The sequence below is a fragment of the Macaca thibetana genome, chromosome X (assembly GCF_024542745.1).
Source record: "Macaca thibetana thibetana isolate TM-01 chromosome X, ASM2454274v1, whole genome shotgun sequence".
In the NCBI taxonomy this organism is placed as follows: domain Eukaryota; kingdom Metazoa; phylum Chordata; class Mammalia; order Primates; family Cercopithecidae; genus Macaca; species Macaca thibetana.
The window spans coordinates 77,184,872-77,206,457 of NC_065598.1; the positions used below are offsets into that span (position 1 = coordinate 77,184,872).

The following is a 21,586-nucleotide window of genomic DNA, read 5'->3' on the forward strand; positions in this document are numbered from 1 at the left end:
TTCCACCTTCCCCCACCCTTCTCTGCCAACCGCTGTTTCAGCCCCTAGCTGGATTCCAGCCATTGCTGCAGCTGCTCCACAGCCCTTTTCAGGACCCAAACAACCGCAGCCGCTGTTCCCAGGATGGTGATCCGTGTATATATTGCATCTTCTTCTGGCTCTACGGCGGTAAGGAGAGTGGGGTGTCCACCTTTGTTGTTTTCCTACACACCAGTCCTCTCCTGCCCCAGAACCATTAAAATGCAGAAGTTCCTCTGGCAGCTTCTCCTTCGGAAGACTCATGCATCCCCCACCCCTCCCCTCTTCTTCCCTTTTTTCCCTTTGTTGCATCGATTTCATTTTTTTTTTCCCCCATAGAGTTCAGCTTTGTTTGCTTCGTGACATTGGGGGGCACATTTCTCCTTTAAAGGAAAACGAAAGCTACCAAGTTTTGGGAGATGGGAGTTGGTGCTATACGGTCTTTAGGGTTACGTGAAGTCAAGTAAAATCGCACACTGGTGAGTTTCAAGAGTGAGACATTTGATGAATACGCCCTAAGTACTGAGGCAAGGAGGAGTGCACTTCTGTAAATGATGGGGGTACACGTGCTGTAACTGGTGGGGTTTGAGTGGAGGCCTACTGAGGCATTGTGATTATTCTGGGTGAGTGAGACCCTGGTAATAGAGTTATTTTGAGAGTGTGTAGAAGAGAGTGGTTAACTTGAGCTTAAAGGCCTGTTAGAACTGGACAAACTGGGAGGGGAAGTTGGGAACAATGACGTAAATTTTTTTTAACTTAATGTGACAAGAGATTCACTTTTCCCCCCCCCATATTGTCCCTTATTTTGACTTTTTCTATTTTTTCAAAATATTTTACTTTTAAAGTTCCCTCACTGCTTCAAATATATTGAGAACTCAGTTGCTTCTTGTGTAGTGGCAGGCTGAGTGGCTGCTGCTTCAAATGATAGGACTTTCTCCTTCATGGATTCACTTACTCTTAATTTAGAATAACAAATTTTCAGCAGCTGTCGGGAGAATATGATAAACTGGGGTGCAAGATGAGTGCATATTCGTGATAAATGAAAGTACTTCTGCTTTTCACAACTCAAGAGAAAGGCAGACAGTGGCGAGAACAGATGTGTGGGCTCAGGGTGTAGGATATAGGAACCCCTTCCTTCTTCTTGAGCTGCAGAGCAGAGCTAATCCAGGTTGTTGTGTGTTTTTATTTTTTGGCTTGTTTATTTACACCTGAGAGGATGTGGAATAGAACTGGAGGTTATGTTAAATCACAAGAACCTTGATATTTGAACTTTGTCTTCTCTGTCCACCGTGTGTGGATGTGTTTATGCAATTTTGGAATATCAGAAAATTTAAACTTACATTTTTTGAACAAGTTTAGGTTGAAAAAAAGAACAACTTTTATATTGCCTTTGGACTTCATTTTATGAGCCTCTTGCTTTATTATTTTCCATACATATTGTCTAATACTTCAAAGTAAAATTTGAGTTGCTCAGAGTCTCAACTCAATCCAATAATTGTAAAGTCCAGCTTAATGCCTTTAGTTAAACCCCTAACGAGACTGAACAGATCAGGCAGTTAGTTTTGCTTTGGGAGTCATACAGTTTCAATACTGTTATTTATCCTTTGCTTTCTCCTTCCTCTACCCCTCCTTCAAAAGTAGATTCAAGAAGAAACTGCTTTCAGAATTTCTGTTCAAGTAAGAATAACTGCACCTCTCTTTGTTAAGTCTTAAGTTTCCAAGAGCCTTAGAAATGGCTGCTGTCTTCTATTATTTCCTTTATTGGATTCCATTTTTTTTTTTTTTAGATTTCAACTTTTATTTTAGATTCCAAGGGTACATGTGCAGGTTTGATACATGGATATACTGTGCAGGGTTTGGGGTACCACTGAACTTCTCACCCTGGTAGTGAGTGTAGTACCCAATAGGTAATTTTACAACCTTTGCCTTCCTCCCTCCCTCCTCTGTAGTCTCCAGTGTCTATTGTTCCCATCTTTGTTGGACTCTATTGTTGAAGACCATGCAAATGGCAGATGTTTATGGTATTTGTATTTTATTTCAGTTTTTTAATCATGGGTAATTAGAAATTTATCTACTGTAGTAATTACAGTTCATATGAACCTGTTATCAAAATTCTACTTCATAATACCAAAATAAATCCTTGCTTTATTATAATATTACAACACTTTTAAATAATGCTAAAACAGTGTAAAGTGAGTACTTCTTTGTAACATCAATGGAGTGGTGATTATTTACTTCAGAAAGGCACTTTTCAGTTTGCTGTACTAAAGTTTTCCTTTAAGATTGATGCCCTGTTTGTTTTAATACATAAGTTAGAAAGTTTTGAGCAAATATCCTGATGGAACCCTACAATTGAAGATAGTGAGATACTTCAATTTGAAGTGACTAAGTTTAGTTGTCTGAAGAACAGTTAAAAGCTTCTTTGCTTTGGATTGGTAGTAGCAATTTATAAATATATAATGACTGTTTCTTAATCTTCCTACTGATTGTCATTAAAAAAAAAACAACAACAATAATAGATGTTATACTGGTTATACTGGGCAGACTGGGGGATCTGGATCTGTGATAATTGGCAAGACAATGTTAACTTATTTTGTCTATATCCCAAGAGTCTTTGTACCTCATAGCCTTATTAAAAAAAAAGTTAAAAAAAAGTGGCCTAATAGTGAAGAGTAGCATTTGCTTCTTAAAGGTTTAGAAATGAAAACAAGTATGTTGGTCTTTGCAATGGATTCCATTTTTAATTTTTATTGATATATCATAATTGCCCATATTTATGGGGAACATATGATATTTTGATACATGCACACAATGTGTGATGATCAAATTAGGGTAATTAGGATATCCATTACTGCAAACATTTATCATTTATTTGTGTTGGGAACATTCCAAATATTCTAGCTGTTTTTTTCTAGCTATACAGTAAATTATATTGGTAACTATAGTCACCCTATTGTGCAATTGAACAGTGGATCTTATTCCTTCTATCTAACTGTAGTTTTGTACTCATTAACCAACCTCTCTTCATCCCTCTTTCCCCCTACCCTTCTCAGCCTCTGGTAACCACCATTCTACTCAGTATCTTCATGGGATCGACTTTTTTAGCTCCCACTTGGGTGAGAAGGTGTGATATGTCTTTTGCCTTTCTGTGTTATGTCTTAGTTCACTTAAAATAATGTCCTCCAGGCTCATCCATGTTGTCACAAATAACAGAATGTCATTTTTTTATGGCTGAATAATATTTTATTTTGTGTGTGTATATGTATGTGTGTGTGTATATATATTTTATATATATAATATATATATCACATTTCCTTTATTCGTTCATCCATTGATGGACACTTAGCCACATATCATAGTTATTTTGAATAGTTATTTAATAAACATGGGAGTGCAGATATTTCTTTGATATACTGATACCCTGTCTTTTGGATATATACCCAAAAGTGAGATTGCTAAATCATGTGGTAGTTCTATTTTTGTTTTTTGAGGAACCTCTATGCTGTTTTCCATGGCAGCTCTAGATCATGTGGTAGTTCTATTTTTGCTTTTTTGAGAAATCTTTGTGCTGTTTTCCATAGCAGCGGTACTAATTTACATTCCCACCAAAAGTATACTAGTATTCCGCTTTCTCAGTGCCCTTACCAGCATTTGTTATCTTTTTGGTAATAGCCATTTTAATTGGAGTCAGATGTTACTCATTATGGTTTTGATTTGCATTTCCCTGATGGTTAGTGATGCTGAACAGTTTTTCTTATACCTGTTTGCAATTTGTATGTCTTCTTTTGTGAAATGTTTATTGAAATCATTTGCCATTTTAAAAAATTGGATTATTTGTTTGTTTGTGGGTTTCTTTTTTGCTACTGACTCCCTTATATATTGCACATATTAATCTCTTGTCAGATGGATAGTTTGAAAATATTTCCTCCCATTTCTAGGTTTCTCCTCACTTTATTGATTGTTTCCTTTGCTGTGCGGAAGCTTTTTAGCTTAATGTAGTTCCATTTGTCTATTTTTACTTTCATTGCCTGTTTTTCAGGTTTTACCCAAAAAATCTTTGCTCAGACCAAAGTAATGGACTTCTTGATGGTAACCATAATAATGATAGTCAGTAGAAACCCTTAAGTATGTCAGATACTATCTCATTTAAAAAAAAATAATCCTTTGAATTAAGCACTATGATTATCTCTGTTTTTCAGAGAAGGAAATACAGTATACAGGTTCAAAGAGTAAATAACTTTCTCAAGGTTACACAGTTAGTAAACCATAGAGCTTGAATCCAAGCAAGATGTTTGAATCCAAAGAATATATACTCAACCACAAAGAAATGCATCCTCCCAGTGATTTATGGCAACTAGTAGGCATGAGGAGATAAATTTGAACATGAGGTAAGAGGTAGGGGAGGAAGTAAGTCCTGTAAGTGGAAGAAGAGTTGCCCATGCATGTACATATAGGGGAATAGAGAAATGGGCAGCTAGTGTGTAGGAGGGATATTATGTCTAAAAGGGAATGTCAGTAAGAAGGGTAAGTGACTGTTCACCCAAGGCCAAGAAGATAGAGAAGACCTACACAGTTGGAAAGCCTAAACTGGTCTGGTACAGGTCAAGGTATAAAATTCAGGCCTTAATACTGTTTAGTTTGATGGGAACCATTTAACAAGAATGCAGCTTCCAAGTTGTCTGTCTATATGAAGTGATTTCTGCCTGTTCAGAATTGTTTATGCATGTTTTAACTCACTGTGACACAGAGGTATATGCCACGTTTTGTTTCTTGAAATTGTAATGCCTTGTAAATTTACATTTAATGGAAAACAGGAATCCCAGAGCCTAGATAACTTAATAGATTGCAATAACTTTTTTAAAGAAAAATCAACATTGGCCTAAGATGAGAATTGCTAGAGTGATGATAGCTTGGAGAATTTTAACTGGTTTGGGAGTTTTTCCCCATACTTATTTCCCCACGACCCATAATGATCTCCATTTCATGGCATCTATGCATTCTATTTGTGCCTTGGTGTAGGAATTTTAAGATTGTGGGAAATAGATTTCTTAGGGTTTTAATTGTGAAGTAACTTTTAAAAATTGATATATTTTATATAACTGATAAAACAGAAGCTGGTTGTAGCTTGTATTGTCCATAAATTAAATATACATAATTTTCCTCTATGGTTGTACTCTGTACAATTTATAACAACAGATAAAACAACATTCTTGATTGTGTAATCATTAGTCACTAGTCACAGTATTTTCTTCATCTGGATAATATAGAAGAGCAAGACACAGTTCTTCATTATGTGATTCTCAAATGTATTTTAGGTGCAGAATGTTTTGCTGCTCTTTCTCTGTATTTTTACATTAAACATTGATTTTGTGTATGCAAAGATTTTTGTCATATCTTCCAAAGTTTGTTTGAATGTTGTTTAAAGGTGTTCATAGAAAACGTTCACTTAGAAGACTAAAATTAGAAACTGTTCACCAAATGACTGGGACATGCTTTTTGGAGGTCGCTAACAGTGGAAAATGGCAGCTTTCATATGGCAAATGCAGAGACTCAAGATCAGTGCTTTCAAATTGATGCTTAGTGTTTGATGGCTGATTTCCTAAATTTCACAGAAACATTGGAAGAATTTGGCCCAAAAAGAGGCTGATCAGTGATCAGTGATGGTGATTCTTGGGCATTTAGAAAGATGCTTAAATGTTGAATGGTTGTAGGGAAGAATATATTGTGAAAGTTTAGTAAAAGATTCATTATCTGGGCCGGGTGCGGCGGCTCACTCCTGTAATCCTAGCACTTTGGAAGGCCGATCCAGGTGGATCACGAGGTCAGGAGTTCAAGAGCAGCCTGGCCAACATAGTGAAACCCCGTCTCTACTAAAAATGCAAAAAAAAAGTAATAGTAATAATAATAGTCAGGCGTGGTGGTGGGCACCTGTAGTTCCAGTTACTTGGGAGACTGAGGCAGGAGAATGGCGTGAACCCGGAAGGCAGAGGTTGCAGTGAGCCGAGATCGTGCCATTGCACTCCAACCTGGGTGACGGAGCAAGACGCCGTCTCAAAAAAAAAAAAAAAAAAATTCATTATTTGGTAGAAGAGAAAGATAAAATGGACTTATTTCTAGCACAAAGACTAGTTACTTTGTTGAGAAAGGGTTTTGATCAATAAACCCTCCACCAGGGTTAGCCTGGGGAAAAAATAAATAAAACCTCAAATATCAATCAGATTGAATATTCTCTGTAGCTAATCTTTAAAATCTTTTATGAAATATATATTATGCAATTAACCATGTATCATTTACAAAAACATTTCCTGCTTTAATGGAATTATCAAGGTTGAATTTTGTATTTCATTTCTTACTGATAAAAGTAAACAGATTAAGAGAGAAGCTGTTGGTTAACTATCTGACCATCTGTTTCCTTTCAGATCTACTTTGCAGCCCACTAGGAGGCCTTTTAAACCCAGTCTTTAATTACTTTCTTCAATCCAGACCAAGGCTAAACAAAAGTACATTTAGAGAGACGAGGCAGTTCATTTATGATGACTGTTTTGATTAATATGAAAGACAAAGCTGACTTTTTACACTTGGGCTGCAGAGAAGAATTTTAAGCAAGGGGATTTGTTTCTAGCCCAGGTCTTGCATGTTGGTTTATTAGTTTGTTTGAAGTCTTGCAGATTGCCAGAAAATCAGGCAAAAAATTCAAATATAAGTTTAAAAATATCATAACAAATTCAAAGACTGTATATTTAAAGTAGTCAATGACGCTAGGTTTTTTGTTGCTGTATTGCCCTTTTGTTAGCATAACTAATTTTTTTTTTTTTTAAGACGGACTCTCACTCTGTCACCCAGGCTGTGGTGTGATGGCATGATCTTGGCTCACTGCAATCTCTGCCTCCCAGGCTCAAGTGATCTTCCTGCTTCAGCCTCTCAAGTAGCTGGGACCACAGACATGCGCCACCAGGCCCAGATAACTTTTGTATTTTTGGTAGAGACGGGTTTTCACCATGTTGCCCAGGCTGGTCACAAACTCTTGAGCTAAAGTGATCCACCCTCCTCGACCTTCCAAAGTGCTGGGATTACACGCATGAGCCACTGAGCTCAGCCGCTAAGATTTGACTTTAGTAATAGTAAAGACAACACTTATTTATGCATTGAATATGTCAGGTAAGGTGCCCAGGGCTTTACCTACATTATTTTATTTAATTTATCTTTACAATAACATTTTAACATAGTAATAACTACTATTAGATTCATTTTATCTAATTGGAGGGGGTATCTCTAAGATCCAGAAACATAGGTACATTGGTCAAGACCGAAGAGCTAGAAATGGCAAGGCTGTGATTAGAACTCCGGTTGTTCGGACTTCAGAACCCACTCCTAAACACTGTGTTATTTACACATCCTCTGTATATAGTTATTGAATAGAAATTGTCAATACTACATAAAAATCCTGTTAATATGAGTTTTAAATACAATTTTCATTTAAGAGGTGATGATGTCTAAGTAGCAAATGTGTCCTCATTCATAACCCATACTCGAGAGTGAGATGAGAGTTGGCATTGGTGGGCAGGCTGGGTGTAGGGAGGATAGTAGCACCATGTTCTTTTACAATTTAGTTCTTTTTTTTTTTAAAATCAAATGAATTAATCGAGGGCACACTTAAAAATAATATTTGTCTTTACTTTCTTATGCTGGCCTGTGTTACATACTGAATTTTTATGACTGATTCTCTTCCATGTTATGTGGTTATAGACCAACATAATTAAAAGGTGGTTTCTATGATTCTGTAAATCTAAATTAACCAGGAAGGCAGTACTGCTATAACTTGTAAACTCTGGTTTTAGACTCTAGTCTTTGATTTCTGTCCCTTTGGTTTAGTCCTTTTTGGAAATGAGACCTATCCTAGAGTTAGGGTCGAGCCAACCCTTTCTGCTTGGGGGATTTCCAAAAGTGAGTCAAGACAAATAAAATTTCACCTTTCAAACACCAGAGAATATTCATCTTAGGTAACATTTACTACATGAGAAAATGTCTGTTTCACCATCACCTTTCAGCCAGTTGTTTCATTATAAGTGTAGCATATTTTTCTGTTAAAATTATGAGTAAATATATATTTAATAGTAGTTGTATGATATTGGAGACCGTTCTCTTCATTATGTTATATCAAATTTGATTTAGAAGGAACACAAGCATATACAAGTACTTAATTTATTAAACATATGATCAATCATCTTACTTTAATTTCTCATGCAAATTGTCAGCTTTAGTGGATAATAATATTAAGAACTATAATTCATTGAGTCAGGCACACTGGTAAGAACTTTACATGTATTATTTCATTTTTCTGACAACTCAGTGAAGCCAGTACTCTTATTAGCTCTGTTTTTAAGATGAGAGGCTCAGAGACCTAGCAAGGTCACAGAGCTAGCAAAGCATCCCCCAGGTTTGTCTGATTCCAGGGACCCTCATCTGAAGCCCTATGCTATTCTGCCTACTTGATGATATTCACTAATTACCCACTCTGAATGCAGCTCTGAAACTGATTTACAAGTCATTGTAATACTTCTTTTCTGATGAACTTGAAAAACCATGAAAAATACTTCTTAATTAATTGGTCTATAGCAATAGGTGGTCTATAGAAATACTAAGGATAATTCTGGTGGTCTGTTATCAAGTGGAGAACTTGAGTTTATCAGAGGAGAAAATCAAAGTTATAAGAGCTCAGCATATACTATTAGTTAGAATGCAGAACATGTACCTTAATCTCAATTTAAGAAAATCATTTTATTGCAATCTAATGAAAAGAAGAAAAGATGAATTGCTTTTTGAAGGGATTTTAAAGCTTTTTTAGCTGCAAGGGTGAGATATGTTTTATTGGCTATTGCCTGTGTGATTTGAGTAGATCATAAAACTTTCTTTGCCTCTCATCATTCTCACAAACTGAATATGAGTAACTTAAAATGAAGAGTAGGCCAGGCGCGGTGGCTCAGGCCTGTAATCGCAGCACTTTGGGAGGCTGAGGTGGGCGGATCACGAGGTCAGGAGATCGAGACCATCCTGGGTAACATGGTGAAACCCCGTCTCTACTAAAAATACAAAAAATTGCTGGGCCGTGGTGATGGGCGCCTGTAGTCCCAGCTACTCGGGAGGCTGAGGCAGGAGAATGGCATGAACCCGGGAGGCGGAGCTTGCAGTGAGCCGAGATCTCGCCACTGCACTCCAGCCTGGGCGACAGAGAGACTCTGTCAAAAAAAAAAAAAAAAAAAAAAAAAGAAAAAAAAGAAAAGAAAAGAAGAGTATCATGAAAGAAAGCTTCTAGAAGTGTGTGATGGTTAATACTGAGTGTCAACTTGATTGGATTGAGGGATACAAAGTATTAATGCTGGGTAGTGTCTGTGCGGGTGTTGCCAAAAGAGATTAACATTTGAGTCAGTGGGTTGGGGAAGGCAAATCCACCCTAAATCTGATGGGCACAATCTAATCAGCTTCCAGCAAATATAAAGCAGGTAGAAAAACGTGAAAAAGAGAGACAGGCTTAGCCTCCCAGTCCATGTTTCTACTGTGTTGGATGCTTCCTGCCTTCGAACATTGGACTTCAAGTTCTTCAGTTTTGGGACTTGGACTGGCTCTCCTTGCTTCTCAGCTTACAGAAAGACTACTGTGGAACCTTGTGATCATGTAAGTTAATACTTAATAAACTCCCCATATGTATATATACATATATCCTACTACTTCTGTCCCTCTAAGAGAACTCTAATACAAAGTGTTATTGGAAATTAATTACTAAAAATGATGAAATCTGATCTCACACTTTCAGAAAAAACAATTGGTCATGTGATTCAGGTAAATAGTTTTAACTTCTCAAAAGATGCAGTAGTTGGGGTGACATATTTTCAGTGAATTTCTACTTAAAACTTAAGAGTAAAGGTAGGCCTGGCACAATGGCTCATGTCTTTAATCCCAGTACTTTGGGAGGTCCAAGGGGGACGATCATTGGAGGCTAGGCATTTGAGACCAGCTTGGGGAACAAAGCAAGACCCTGTGTCTACAAAAAATAAAAAATAATAAAAACAAAGAATAAAGATGTTAAATTTAAACTTTCTAAACAATGTTGAGGGGACAATCAGGGTTGGTGGTGGTGATGAGACAATTTACCAGATAACAAGACAAACACCTGGTGAGTTTTAAAGTGAGCAAAATGGAAGTGTGACAAGATCCAAAGTAAGGAAAATTTTATGCCCAACTTTGAATTCATGCGATTTTTTTTTTTTTTGAAAAGAGGATGTTGAAAGGCAAGTAAAAAATATTGTGAAAAAAATGTGACTAAACATTTACAGATTGCCCATCAGATCAGATTAGGATTTTTTATTAGATTTTTAAGTTAAAGTTGAAGAACGAGTTTTGTTAGTGTGTGTTTACATCAATTAGAAATTGTGTGACTATGATTAGGCTCTGTATGGGGAGCTTAAGAGAGGAGTGCATGTCTCACTTGGGATTTAATCTGCTCTACCTAAGAGTTGAACTCGAGAAGTAAAGTACACATCCCAGGGGATCCTTATGCTGCCCAAATGTCAGGGGCCGCTTGGGACAGGTCCCAGCAGACACACAGCATGTGTGTACTTTCCAAAGTCAGTCACTCTAGGTTTCATGAAAACCCAAAGCATCTAATACGATCTTGTCAAAATTACGTCTACATGTCCAAGTGGATTTACTGTAAATCAATGTCTAATTACTTTTTGAAAATTATTCATTTACAGAGATTGAATTGATTTTTTTTTCATTTCATAATGTGGTTGAGTAGGAAAGTCTTATAACTGTACTTTTTGGTTAAAGTATAAAACTAGCGATACAGTGCATAAACATTATATTCTTAAAATATGTGAAGAATGCCGCAAAAGGAGCTATTAGCACAAAAAATGAGATTCCATCTTGTGCGACAGCTCATAGAAGAGATTTTGGGGAAGGAAAAAAAATGAAATTTGAAACCTTGAATTGTCAAAACATGGATTTCTCCAAAAGCAATTATAAGAAAAAATAGTTGACTATCTCCCAGTGATTGAGGTAATCATGACCGAATTCTACATCCACACCTCCACAAAGAACCACCACTTGATGTCATACAATTTCTTCAAATATTTGAAGTTGGAATGGTGGACATTAATTTGTGTATGTTTTAGTAAAAATATATAGAACTTTATATTTCGTATGATTAATGATTGAGTCATTATTCTATGTAAAAGCATATGATAAAAAGATAGATGGCATGTTGCATATAATAGCATTATGCATTTTTTCTAAATATTTTCTTAAGCTTTAGCAATTGCCTCTTAGCAACTGCTTCAAGTCATATAAGGCAGATTTCTGAACCTAATGAACAGATTTTGAGGCAAGGTCAATATTTTTACAGTTTATTTTTTTAACTTTCCTCCTCATTTATTAATGGACCCGTCAAAAGTTAAAAATACTTTGTAGACCTCTACTGTAGAATGGTAGTACTATTTCAAAATTCAACAAAGTGATGAGTAGCAACTTACCATCTACCCCTTTCACTCCTTATTACGCAGAATATAATTATAAATTGGTAAGTTTCTAAATAAATATTTGTTCACATATGAGTGGATGGCCTGTTGAAATTCAAGTGCAAAACAGGCCACCCAAGTGGAGATTTGCAGTTGCTAGTTGGAAACGTGTGACTAGAGTTTGGGAAAGATGGTGGATGGAGAGTAGATATGGGAGTCATTCATGTATAGGTGCTACTTCAAATGGTGGAAAAGAATGAGCTCACTAGGAGAAAGGAATTATAGCATGAGATGAGAAGAGAGCTCAAACCAAGGACAGGACTTTGCTCAATGTTCACATTTCGGAGGAGGTGAAAGAAACAGGAACAGCAGGAAACAGGTGGATTCATTAGGAAAGGTCAGAGTAGCATCTTGTAATAGAAACCATGGTAGAGAAGAATTTTCAAGGAGAATGAACATTGTTTGTTAGTTCCACACAGGAATTGTGAAAACTGATAAAAGGTCACTGAATTCAAAATAAGGAAATTATTAGTGACCTTGGAGAAAAGCGGTTTCAGTAGATTGGTGAAAACAACAGCCTGATTGGGAAAGATTAAGAACTGGAACAAATAATGAGGAAGAGATGAGTATGTAGACTCACATTTGACTAGTTTGGTGAGAGGAAAGGAAAAAGAAGATTGCTGAAAATAGTTAAAACAAAATGATATTATTCCAGAGTTATTAAAAAAGAAGAAAATTAAGTGAACTGGAATTTTTCCTAGAAAAATCCTGTTTGTCTGTTTTCCCAGCCTAGATTTATCAGATCATTGTTGATTCTTTAATTTCACCATAGAATCAACTTTAATCTACTTCAGTGTCTAGTGGCTGGAATATTCAACAATTAATATTTGGAAATTGTGACAGAGAGAGAACATGAATATTTGTGATAGGAAAGAATGATAGCAAATAAATATTTTTATGTTGTTCTATCTGTGAATGCCCAACGAATAATTTTATCAGACAAATGCATATTATTTCAAAAGCATTTAATTCCCTTGTAAAAAATAAGCAGCAAAGTCAAAATTTTCATAAAATGTATGAAGAACAGCTGGACAATTTTTATTACCACCATTTATTTGCTTAAATTTAGTAAAGATCAGTTTGATTATTTAGAACATATTGCCTTTTTTCCCACCATGCCCAGCCTGTTATCAACATTTTAATATTTAGAGTTCATCATGAGTGATATAACTTTCCAAGTGTCACATTAAGACATATTTCAAAGAAACAGCTAATTCACTCAGGTAGTTTTTAACTCATTATTACACTGAAGTTCAAATTAATTGTTAGTTTTTCTGCATTCTCTGGTTATGGAGCAGACTCCCAATTCCTCAGCTTACCAGTTTTGAGAGGAATTGTGTGAAAGAGCATATTCCAAGTCCCTATCCCCAAAACAAGGGAGAATAAAATAACATACTTAGGCTCAGTACATTAGTACTATTTCATTTGAAAATATCACAAATTTTAAAAAAAGAAAGGCATGCACAAAAGAATATTTGTAACCAAGTATGTATTCTGAATAGGAAAGATTTATTGGAATCCGTATCACTTAGAGAAGCAGAACTACTATAGTAATATGGAATAATGGATTTATTTTCAGTTTTAGACCTGCACAGTTGTGGGAGCTTTGCAGTTGCCTTCACATCCGGTATGGAGCTAAAGTCATCATAGGTTAGCAGAGCTGGCAACTGGGAAGAAAAGCTGGATTTGAAGTAGAGCTGAGCAAGGGCAAACTAGAACCTGCAGGAGAAAATGAAACCCATAAAGATAAACTGGAACTTGTATTTGACTCATAATTCTCCATCCTCAATGACCCTGACTTGAACAGCCCGAAAGGGACTGGCACTCTTCCCTGCAAAGCCATTCGTGCACCTGGCCCAGAAACCAAAAGAGGAGATCTGTGGGGAGCCAAAGAAATGTAGCAGGACGAGCCGCAGACAAAACTCCTCAGACACCGAGTTAAAGAAGGAAGGGGTTTATTCGGCCGGGACATCAACAAGACTCCTGTCTCAAGAGCCAAGCTCCCCAAGTGAGCAATTCTTGTCCCTTTTAAGGGCTCACAACTCTAAGGGGGTGTGCGTGAGAGGGTCGTGATCGATTGAGCTAGCAGGGGATACGTGACTGGGGGCTGCATGCACCGGTAGTTAGATTGGAACAAAATAAGATAGGGATTTTCACAGTGCTTTTCTATACAATGTCTGTAATCTATAGATAACATAACCGATTAGGTCAGGCATTGATCTTTAACTACCAGGCCAGGGTGTGGCACCGGGCTGTCTGCTTATGGATTTCATTTCTGCCGTTTAGTTTTTACTTTTTCTTTCTTTGGAGGCAGAAATTGTGCATAAGACAATATGAGGGGTGGTCTCCTCCCTTATTCCCTGCCCCACTTGAGACTCTCACTCAGTAGGGGGAGTTCTCACTTTTCATTTTTGCTACCCATGTCTTCTTGCAAGACAGATCGATAGTGATTCATATAGTACGCTTGTGCTGAAGCATTTTGGTGAACTAAGGTAGTGTTGAAGTTTTTTATCATATGAAGAAGTACTGGTAGCAAACAAGGGAGCAGTAAGCAGGTTTCTATTACTATTATAACTCTTATTATAAGAGTTTTAAATCCTCCTAGCGCTGGGAACCATTTTCCAAACATGGCCCCAGGATCAAATCCATGCCACACTTGCACGAGCACATAGGCCAGTTTTGTCATATCTCTAACTATGTCTTCAACTACTTGCCCTTAATTATCTATGTGTAGGCAGCAGTTAGGTTAAATTTCCTACAGACCTCTCTTTCAGCTGCTAGCAAGTAGTCGAGAGCTAATCTATTTTGATAGATAGCATTTCTCATCTGAGTTTCTTGCCGGGCCAGAATAGTCAAGGCTCTGCCGGTTTTATTAGTGACTATTTTTAAGACAACTTGTAACAGTATGATTCGGTTGATCATGTAAATGGGGGTCCGGTATCCCCACAAACCGTCTTGTGCCCAAGTAGCAGGACCATAATATTATATTATATGATTCTCTCAGGGGGCCATTTATCATTCTTTCAATTTCCTATAGCTATGCTTCTCTTTTTGCGGGAAGCATAGACAGGGAAGCCCAGGAGTTCGCCTGTTTTTATGGGCAGTAGGAAGAAAGATGGTTTAATAGTGCCAATAACACAACTACCTGCCCACTGGTCAGGTAATTTGGCATAAGCTCTATGCCCACATATCCAGTATAATCCAGTGGGGGCTGTCCAGTCCCAGTGGGACTCCAGGTGGGTCCACACGGTTTACAACTTTGGGAATTTACTAAATGAATTTCTCTCTGTGTGATTTGAACTCCACCAAGTGACTGTTTTTGTGATACCATTATACAGTTTCTGTTTCAGACAACTAAGTCGTCCTACGGGATGAGTGAATTATTTTCCTTCTCTAGCTATGCAATATTGTCCAATAATTGAGGCTTTTAGGATCCAGAAATTATCAGGGTGATTCTTTTGAGCCAGGAATTCGTCAGGAACTGGGTCAGTAGGTACTAATTCTCGGGCTTCCCATGGCCATTGGTCTCCTATTACAGTTCCTCCACATACATAACATGAAGTGACATTGAGAGACTGGGCTACATGCTCAACTAATTGCAAAAACAAATTTCTTGTTTTTCCTGGAATTTCTGGTACTGGCACATTCAGTTCATCATAGAAAGTTTGAAACACTGGCTTAGAAGAGCATTTGTAAACTTCTCCTCGAACCAAGATATTTACTCGAGGATCCAGTCTGGCCCTGTTGATTCCTAAGGTCACACGCTCCTCTTTTTCCCAGCGAGGATCAAGGGGATTGGTTATTACTAGCTCTAAGGAGTTACATTGTCCCTTAGTACAGGAAAGGCCATTTTTTTCCTTTCTGAAGGTGGACTAGATCCTTTTCATTTTTTTTTTATCCAAGTGGCCTAAATGACACAAGACCAGTATTTACATTTATTTCCACACAGTCCTAATTTATGACAGATGTATTTATTTTCTGCCATATAGTCTCTTTTGTAATTAAGAGAACCACACCTTATTCCTAACTTACTACTATTAATAACAGCACAGGCATCAAATTTTAAGGTGACTTGTTTGGGAACCCCTTTTTCTTCTGTTTTTGCTAACACTTTACTCATATCATTTATGAGCCCCCACCAGTCCTCAATCCTTAATCTTATTTTAAAAACTGTGGTCATGGGAGGCTCAGATGGGTCATAACACACATCAGGTTGGTCATTTCCTGGGCTACATACCTTGTATGGAATAACATTATACAAACGAATTCTTTTTAGAGTTCCAGTACACTTATAATAACCATAAAATAATAGAACCGTAGCAACCTTTTGTCCTACGTCAGTGACTTGATGTATACACTGGGAACAGTCCTCAGTCTGAGGAAGGTCAGTTGAAGTCCTTACTGTAAAAGTCCACATTTTAAGGTAAATGAGCCCTGCAATGAGTTTCCTCATGCCTCAGCCGTGCGTGGACCAGTCAGCTTCCAGGTGTGACTGGAGCAGGGCTTGTCGTCGTCTTCAGAGTCACTTTGCAGGGGTTGGAGAAGCTGCTCCCATCCACGTACCACTCACAGTCTACTGATGTTTAAGGATGGTCTCAGAGTTTGGGCCTGCTAGAATAAACTGAGTCCAAAACTTTTACGCAGTTATGTTCAACGGGGCTATCTGATACCGGGAGCAAGGTGGTGGGGTTTAGGTTGTTGCAAACTTCAGTGGTTATGTGGGGATTTTCACATAGCAGGCTTTGGTACTTGGTTAATCTAGCATGTGTTAACCATGCTGTCCTTTGGTAATCATTAAAGTTACCACAGCATGGGGGGCCTTTATATTCAGGTTTTGCCTAAGGTTTAGTTTATTTGCTTTTCCTGCTAACAGGGCTGTTGCTGCTAGGTCCCTTAGACCTGGGAGCCAGCCTTTGGAAACCCTGTCTAGTTGTTTTGACAGATAGGCCACTGGCCTTGGCCAGGGCCCCACAGTCTGGGTTAAAACTCCAACTGCCATTTTTTTCTCTTTTTGACACATAGAGTGTAAAGGGCTTTGTCAAATCTGGTAGTCCTAGGGCTGGGGCCAGTATAAGTTTTTCCTTTAGTTTACAAAAGGCTTGCTGTTGTAGAGGCCCCCATTCAAAAGGCTCCCGATCACCCCCCTTTGTAACCCCATACAAAGGTTTGGGTAGTACTGCAAAGTTTGGAATCCATAATCTGCAAAACCCCATAGCTCCTAGGAATTCCCTTACTTGCCTTATGGTTTAGGTTCCGGTATGTGGCAGATGACCTGCTTTCTTTCTGACCCCAGGCTGCACTCCCCTTTCCGAATACTGAATCCCAGGTAGCGTACCTGCTGTCTGCAGATCTGAGCTTTCTTCTTGGACACCTTATCCCCACAGTCCTCTAGGTGCCAAAGCAGGGCATCAGTCCCTTTTGTGCACCTGACTGCCGTGGAGTGTCCCAGCAGAAGGTCCTCCACGTACAGGAGCAAGACACAGCCTAGGTCTTAGCAGGAAAGTTTTGCAGGTCTCGAGCCAGGGCCTATCTGAAGATAGTAGGGGAGTTCTTGAAACCTTGGGGAAGCCGGGTCCAAGTGTACTGAGTAGTGACACTTGACTCCGGATCTTCCCACTGAAAGACAGACAGCTTCTGGCTCTCAGGAGCTATTCTGATGCGAAAGAAGGCATCTTTTAAGTCCAGACATGTAAACCAGCTGTCCTTTGCCGGGAGCAGCCCTAACAACGTGTAAGGGTTAGGAGCTGTTGGGTGCAGAGTCACTGTAACTTGGTTGACCAAGCGCAAGTCCTGTACTGGTCAGTAATCCTTGATCCCTGGCTTAGGGACAGGCAGGAGAGGGGTGTTCCATGGAGACTGGCAAGGAACTATAATTTCACAGGCTTTCAAGCACCTGAGATGAACCTGGATTCCTTCAAGAGCTTCTCTGGGAACCGGATACTGCTTTTGTCTAATTGGCTGTGCCCCAGGCTTAACTCTATGAGTACGGGGGCTTGGTTGACCACCAGTCCCGGAGGATTATCCTCTGCCCATACTTAGGGCCATCGCTTAGCTAGAGCTGGTTTTATCTCTTGGCCTGGCTCGGTTAGAAAAAGTCTCCATTCTTCTTCCCGGAGGACTGTAAGGGCCATGATAACTCCTGTTCCCAGTAACTTTAGCTGTAAAGAGCCCTCTTTTGTAAAGGGGATGGTAGCTCTCAACTTGCTAAAGCAAGTCTCTTCCCAGCAAGGGCAAGGGACAACCAGGCATGTACAAGAACTGGTGAACTATCTCATGTCCTCCCACCAAGCAGGTCCGTGGTAGACAGAAAGCCTGCTTAGTGGAAACTCCTGTTGCTCCGATTATATCAATGGTTTTCTTGGATAAGGGAGCGACCAAGGTGGTCACTACTGAGTGTTCAGCACCAGTATTGACCAAAAACTTAATGTCCTTGCCCCCAATTGTAATCCTGACTGTGGACTCCTTGGGGGCACTTGATCCCGGTCCCCTTCAGTCCAATAACCCTTCAACCAGATTGAACGAACCTCCCTCGTCTTTATCTGAGGTCTTTTGTTCTGAACCACCTTGCTTTTCCTTCAGTTGGGGACACTTATCTTTCCAATGCCCTATTTCCTTTCAATGGGCGCATTGGTTACGTTGCAAGCATGGGCGATTAGACTGGGTATTCTTCCCTGAACCCCCCTTCCCCTCTCCTTTCAGGGGAATCCCTTAATGGCCGCGGCCAGTAAGTCGGCATTTCGCCTAGCCTGGCATTCGCCTTCCTTACGACTTTCTCTGTGGCTTGTTGCATCTCTATTCACAAACACTTGACTGGCTATTTCCAGTAACTGTGAGGTATTAATACCTACAAACCCAGCCTGTTTCTGCAATTTTCTCCTGATATCTTCTGCGCTTTAACTAAGGCCCTGTTAGTCATGCGCAGATTTTCAGGACTATCAGGATCAAAAGGAGTGTACATACGATAAGCCTCACACAGTCTTTCATAGAATTGCACTGGACTCTCCTCTTTTCTGTGGATGACCTCAGAGACTTTATTTACATTTGTAGCCTTTTGAACCCCTTTCTTTAGACCTTCTATTAATGCCTCACTGTACCGTCTTAGCTTCTCCATGTCTGATCCCTCGTTCAGGTCCCTTTGGGGGTCTGTTCCTGGCAGTTGAATTCTTATATATTCTTGGGAATTTTGGTAATCGGCTGGGACGTGCTCCTCTAGCCACTTAGTTGCCGCCTGGAGCACCCTTAGCCTTTCATCTGTATTAAAGAGGCACATGAGCAGCTTGTGGCAATCAGCCCAAGTAGGATTATGAGTCTGTATAATAGTTTGGAGCAAGTCAATTAAAGCTTGAGTCTTTTCAGTGTAAGATGGAGTATTATTTTTCCAATTGAGGAGATCAGCAGAGGTGAAAGGTTGATACACAAAGGCACGCCTTTCCACCATGTGTCCGTCCTCATCTACTCCAGTATATAGCTGCTCTTTCAGGGGCATTTGGATTCCAGTCTTGGGCCATAAGTGAGCTTCCAAGGGAGGAGCTTCTCCCGTGGCTTCACTTCCTCTCTTGTCTACTCTGGGTGGTCTAGGGGTGTGGTCATCTGGTGGAGGTGGAGGTGCTGTGGGTTCAGGAGTGGGGAGCCATTCCTCCTGATAAGGAGGGGATATTGCTGGTACCAATTCCTGCCATGATTCTTCTGGTGTTGAGTCGGACAGGACTTTTGGTGCTGACTTCCCTCGGTGGGTGGAGCGAGGACCTTCCTTAACTAACTGTCCCTTTGCTACTAGTACTGCTGCTGCCTGTCCTCATAACCACTGTGGGGGTCCAAAACCAGCTGTAACCAAGAGTCTATATATGGGAACTGATCCGGGTACCCTGGCTTACAGGTTACCCTGTGCCATACCTTCGAGACAAGGAACCTGTCCAGGCTTCCTTCTGACGGCCAGCTCACCTCTAATGCTGGCCAGTCTATCTCACACAAAGTTCTAAGTTTTCCTGGTGTCATGGTGACTCCATAGTCTCCCTTAAATCCCTTTTTGAAATTTTTCAACATAGTTCCTAGTGGGGTGGGCTTACTTTGTGCCTGACCCATGTTTCCTCGAGACAAAACACCACGCTCACACCACATGCACACCACAAAACAAAGAACAGGTAAAAAGGGCACACACACACTTTTACAGTTTACGCCAAACCAAAATCAAAACCAAAATCAGAGTATCAAAAAATCTAAGCCAGGTCAAAACCAAAACCAAAGTATCAAGCAATCCAAGTCAAATAAAAAACAAAAACCAAAGTACCGGTACAGGCACACTGTGGGTGATCAGGCCATGCTTCCACTCAAATGGAGTAGGCAAGTTCCCAAGACCAGTCCTGTCAAGCAATTTAAACCAAATCAAAACCAAAACCAAAACCACGGTGCCGATAAAGGCATGCTGTGGGTGATCAGGCCACGCTTTCACTCAAATGGAGTGGGCATGTTCCCAAGACCGGTCCTGTCACGCAATTCAAACCAAGGCAAAACCAAAGCCAAAACCAAACCAAAGTGCCGATAGAGGCACGCCCTGGGTGATCAGGCCACGCTTCCACTGAAATGGAGTGGGCAAGTTCTCAAGACTAGTCTTACCAAGTTTCAGATGTCCGGACTCCAAGTACCAGTTCCTTCCCAGTGTTCAGCCACTGCGTTGATCCTCCACGGGGGCCTGCCATACACCGCTCTGGTGAGGCGTCCCACCGGGGTAAATGCCTACCCAGGAGCGCTCTCAGGATGCGCAATGCTCAGGCTGGTCGGAGTCCCCCGCAGGGATGTTCCATAGGGCAGGCTTAAGCTGCCTAAGGAGCTGCCTAGACCATCCGCCAATCACCTCGCTTCCCAGTCAGGGAACCAGGAAATGTAGCAGGACGAGCCACAGACAAAACTCCTCAGATACCGAGTTAAAGAAAGAAGGGATTTATTCGGCCGGGGACATCAGCAAGACTCCTGTCTCATGAGCCGAGTTCCCCAAGTAAGCAATTCCTGTCCCTTTTAAGGGCTCGCACCTCTAAGGGGGTGTGTGTGAGAGGGTCGTGATCAATTGAGCAAGCAAGTGGTACGTGACTGGGGGCTGCATGCACCAGTAATTAGATCAGAACAAAATAGGATAGGGATTTTCACAGTGCTTTTCTATACACTGTCTATAATCTATAGATAACATAACTGATTAGGTCAGGGGTTGATTTTTAACTACCAGGCCCAGGGTGTGGCGCCGGGCTGTCTGCTTGTGGATTTTGTTTCTGGCTTTTAATTTTTACTTTTTCTTTCTTTGGAGGCAGAAATTGGGCATAAGACAATATGAGGGGTGGTCTCCTCTCTTACTCTTTTTTTTTTTTTTTTTTGTCTTTTCATTTTTATTACTCAAAAAAGTTTCATTTTTTTATTTAGCTTTCTGACTCTGTTCTTGTGTCTTCAACACTTTCACCATGATTTTCTGCTCGATAAGGAAAGCACACTTGATCCTATCACAGACACATTCAGCACACATGGAACCACCATAGGCCCTGCTAATATGTTTCTTTGTTTTGGACATTCTCATAAGAACTTTTAGGTCTTACAGCACGAACCCCTCAAAGTCTGCCTGGGCACACACCACATGCAGATTTTGGTGCTTTCCCAACCTTCTTGGTAAAAAGGTAAACAATTCTATTACCAGGGATTCGAGACAGCCTGCTTTTGTTAGAAGCTGTATTGTAGGAAAGCCTACATCAGTATATCAAATGCTGGACCATTCTGAGTGCCTGCAGACAACGTCCCTACCAACCAAAAAAGAGTCCAGGATCAGACAGAATTCGTAGCTGAATTCCACCAGAGGTACAAGGAGGAGCTGATACCATTCTTTCTGAAACTATTCCAATCAAGAGAAAAAGAGGGAATCCTCCCTAACTCATTTTATGAGGCCAACATCATCCTGATACCAAAGTCTGGCAGAGACACAACAAAAAACGAGAATTTTAGACCAATATCCCTGATGA

At 39.8% G+C, this 21,586-nt stretch overlaps 2 protein-coding genes and 1 pseudogene across 3 annotated transcripts in view; 1 reads left to right on the forward strand and 2 right to left on the reverse strand.

Annotated features, from left to right (window-relative positions):
• SH3BGRL (SH3 domain binding glutamate rich protein like) overlaps positions 1-21,586 on the forward strand; it is a 523,004-nt gene that overhangs the window by 429,107 nt on the left and 72,311 nt on the right. The window contains exon 2 of the mRNA XM_050776452.1: positions 25-168. Within this exon, the coding sequence (XP_050632409.1) occupies positions 124-168 (45 nt within the window). The 5' untranslated portion in view covers positions 25-123. The remainder of the gene's footprint in view (positions 1-24; positions 169-21,586) is intronic.
• Positions 1-21,586, reverse strand: part of LOC126946313 (40S ribosomal protein S24) — a 1,171,839-nt gene that overhangs the window by 387,213 nt on the left and 763,040 nt on the right. The window lies entirely within an intron of this gene.
• LOC126946318 (60S ribosomal protein L34-like) lies at positions 20,963-21,343 on the reverse strand (annotated as a pseudogene).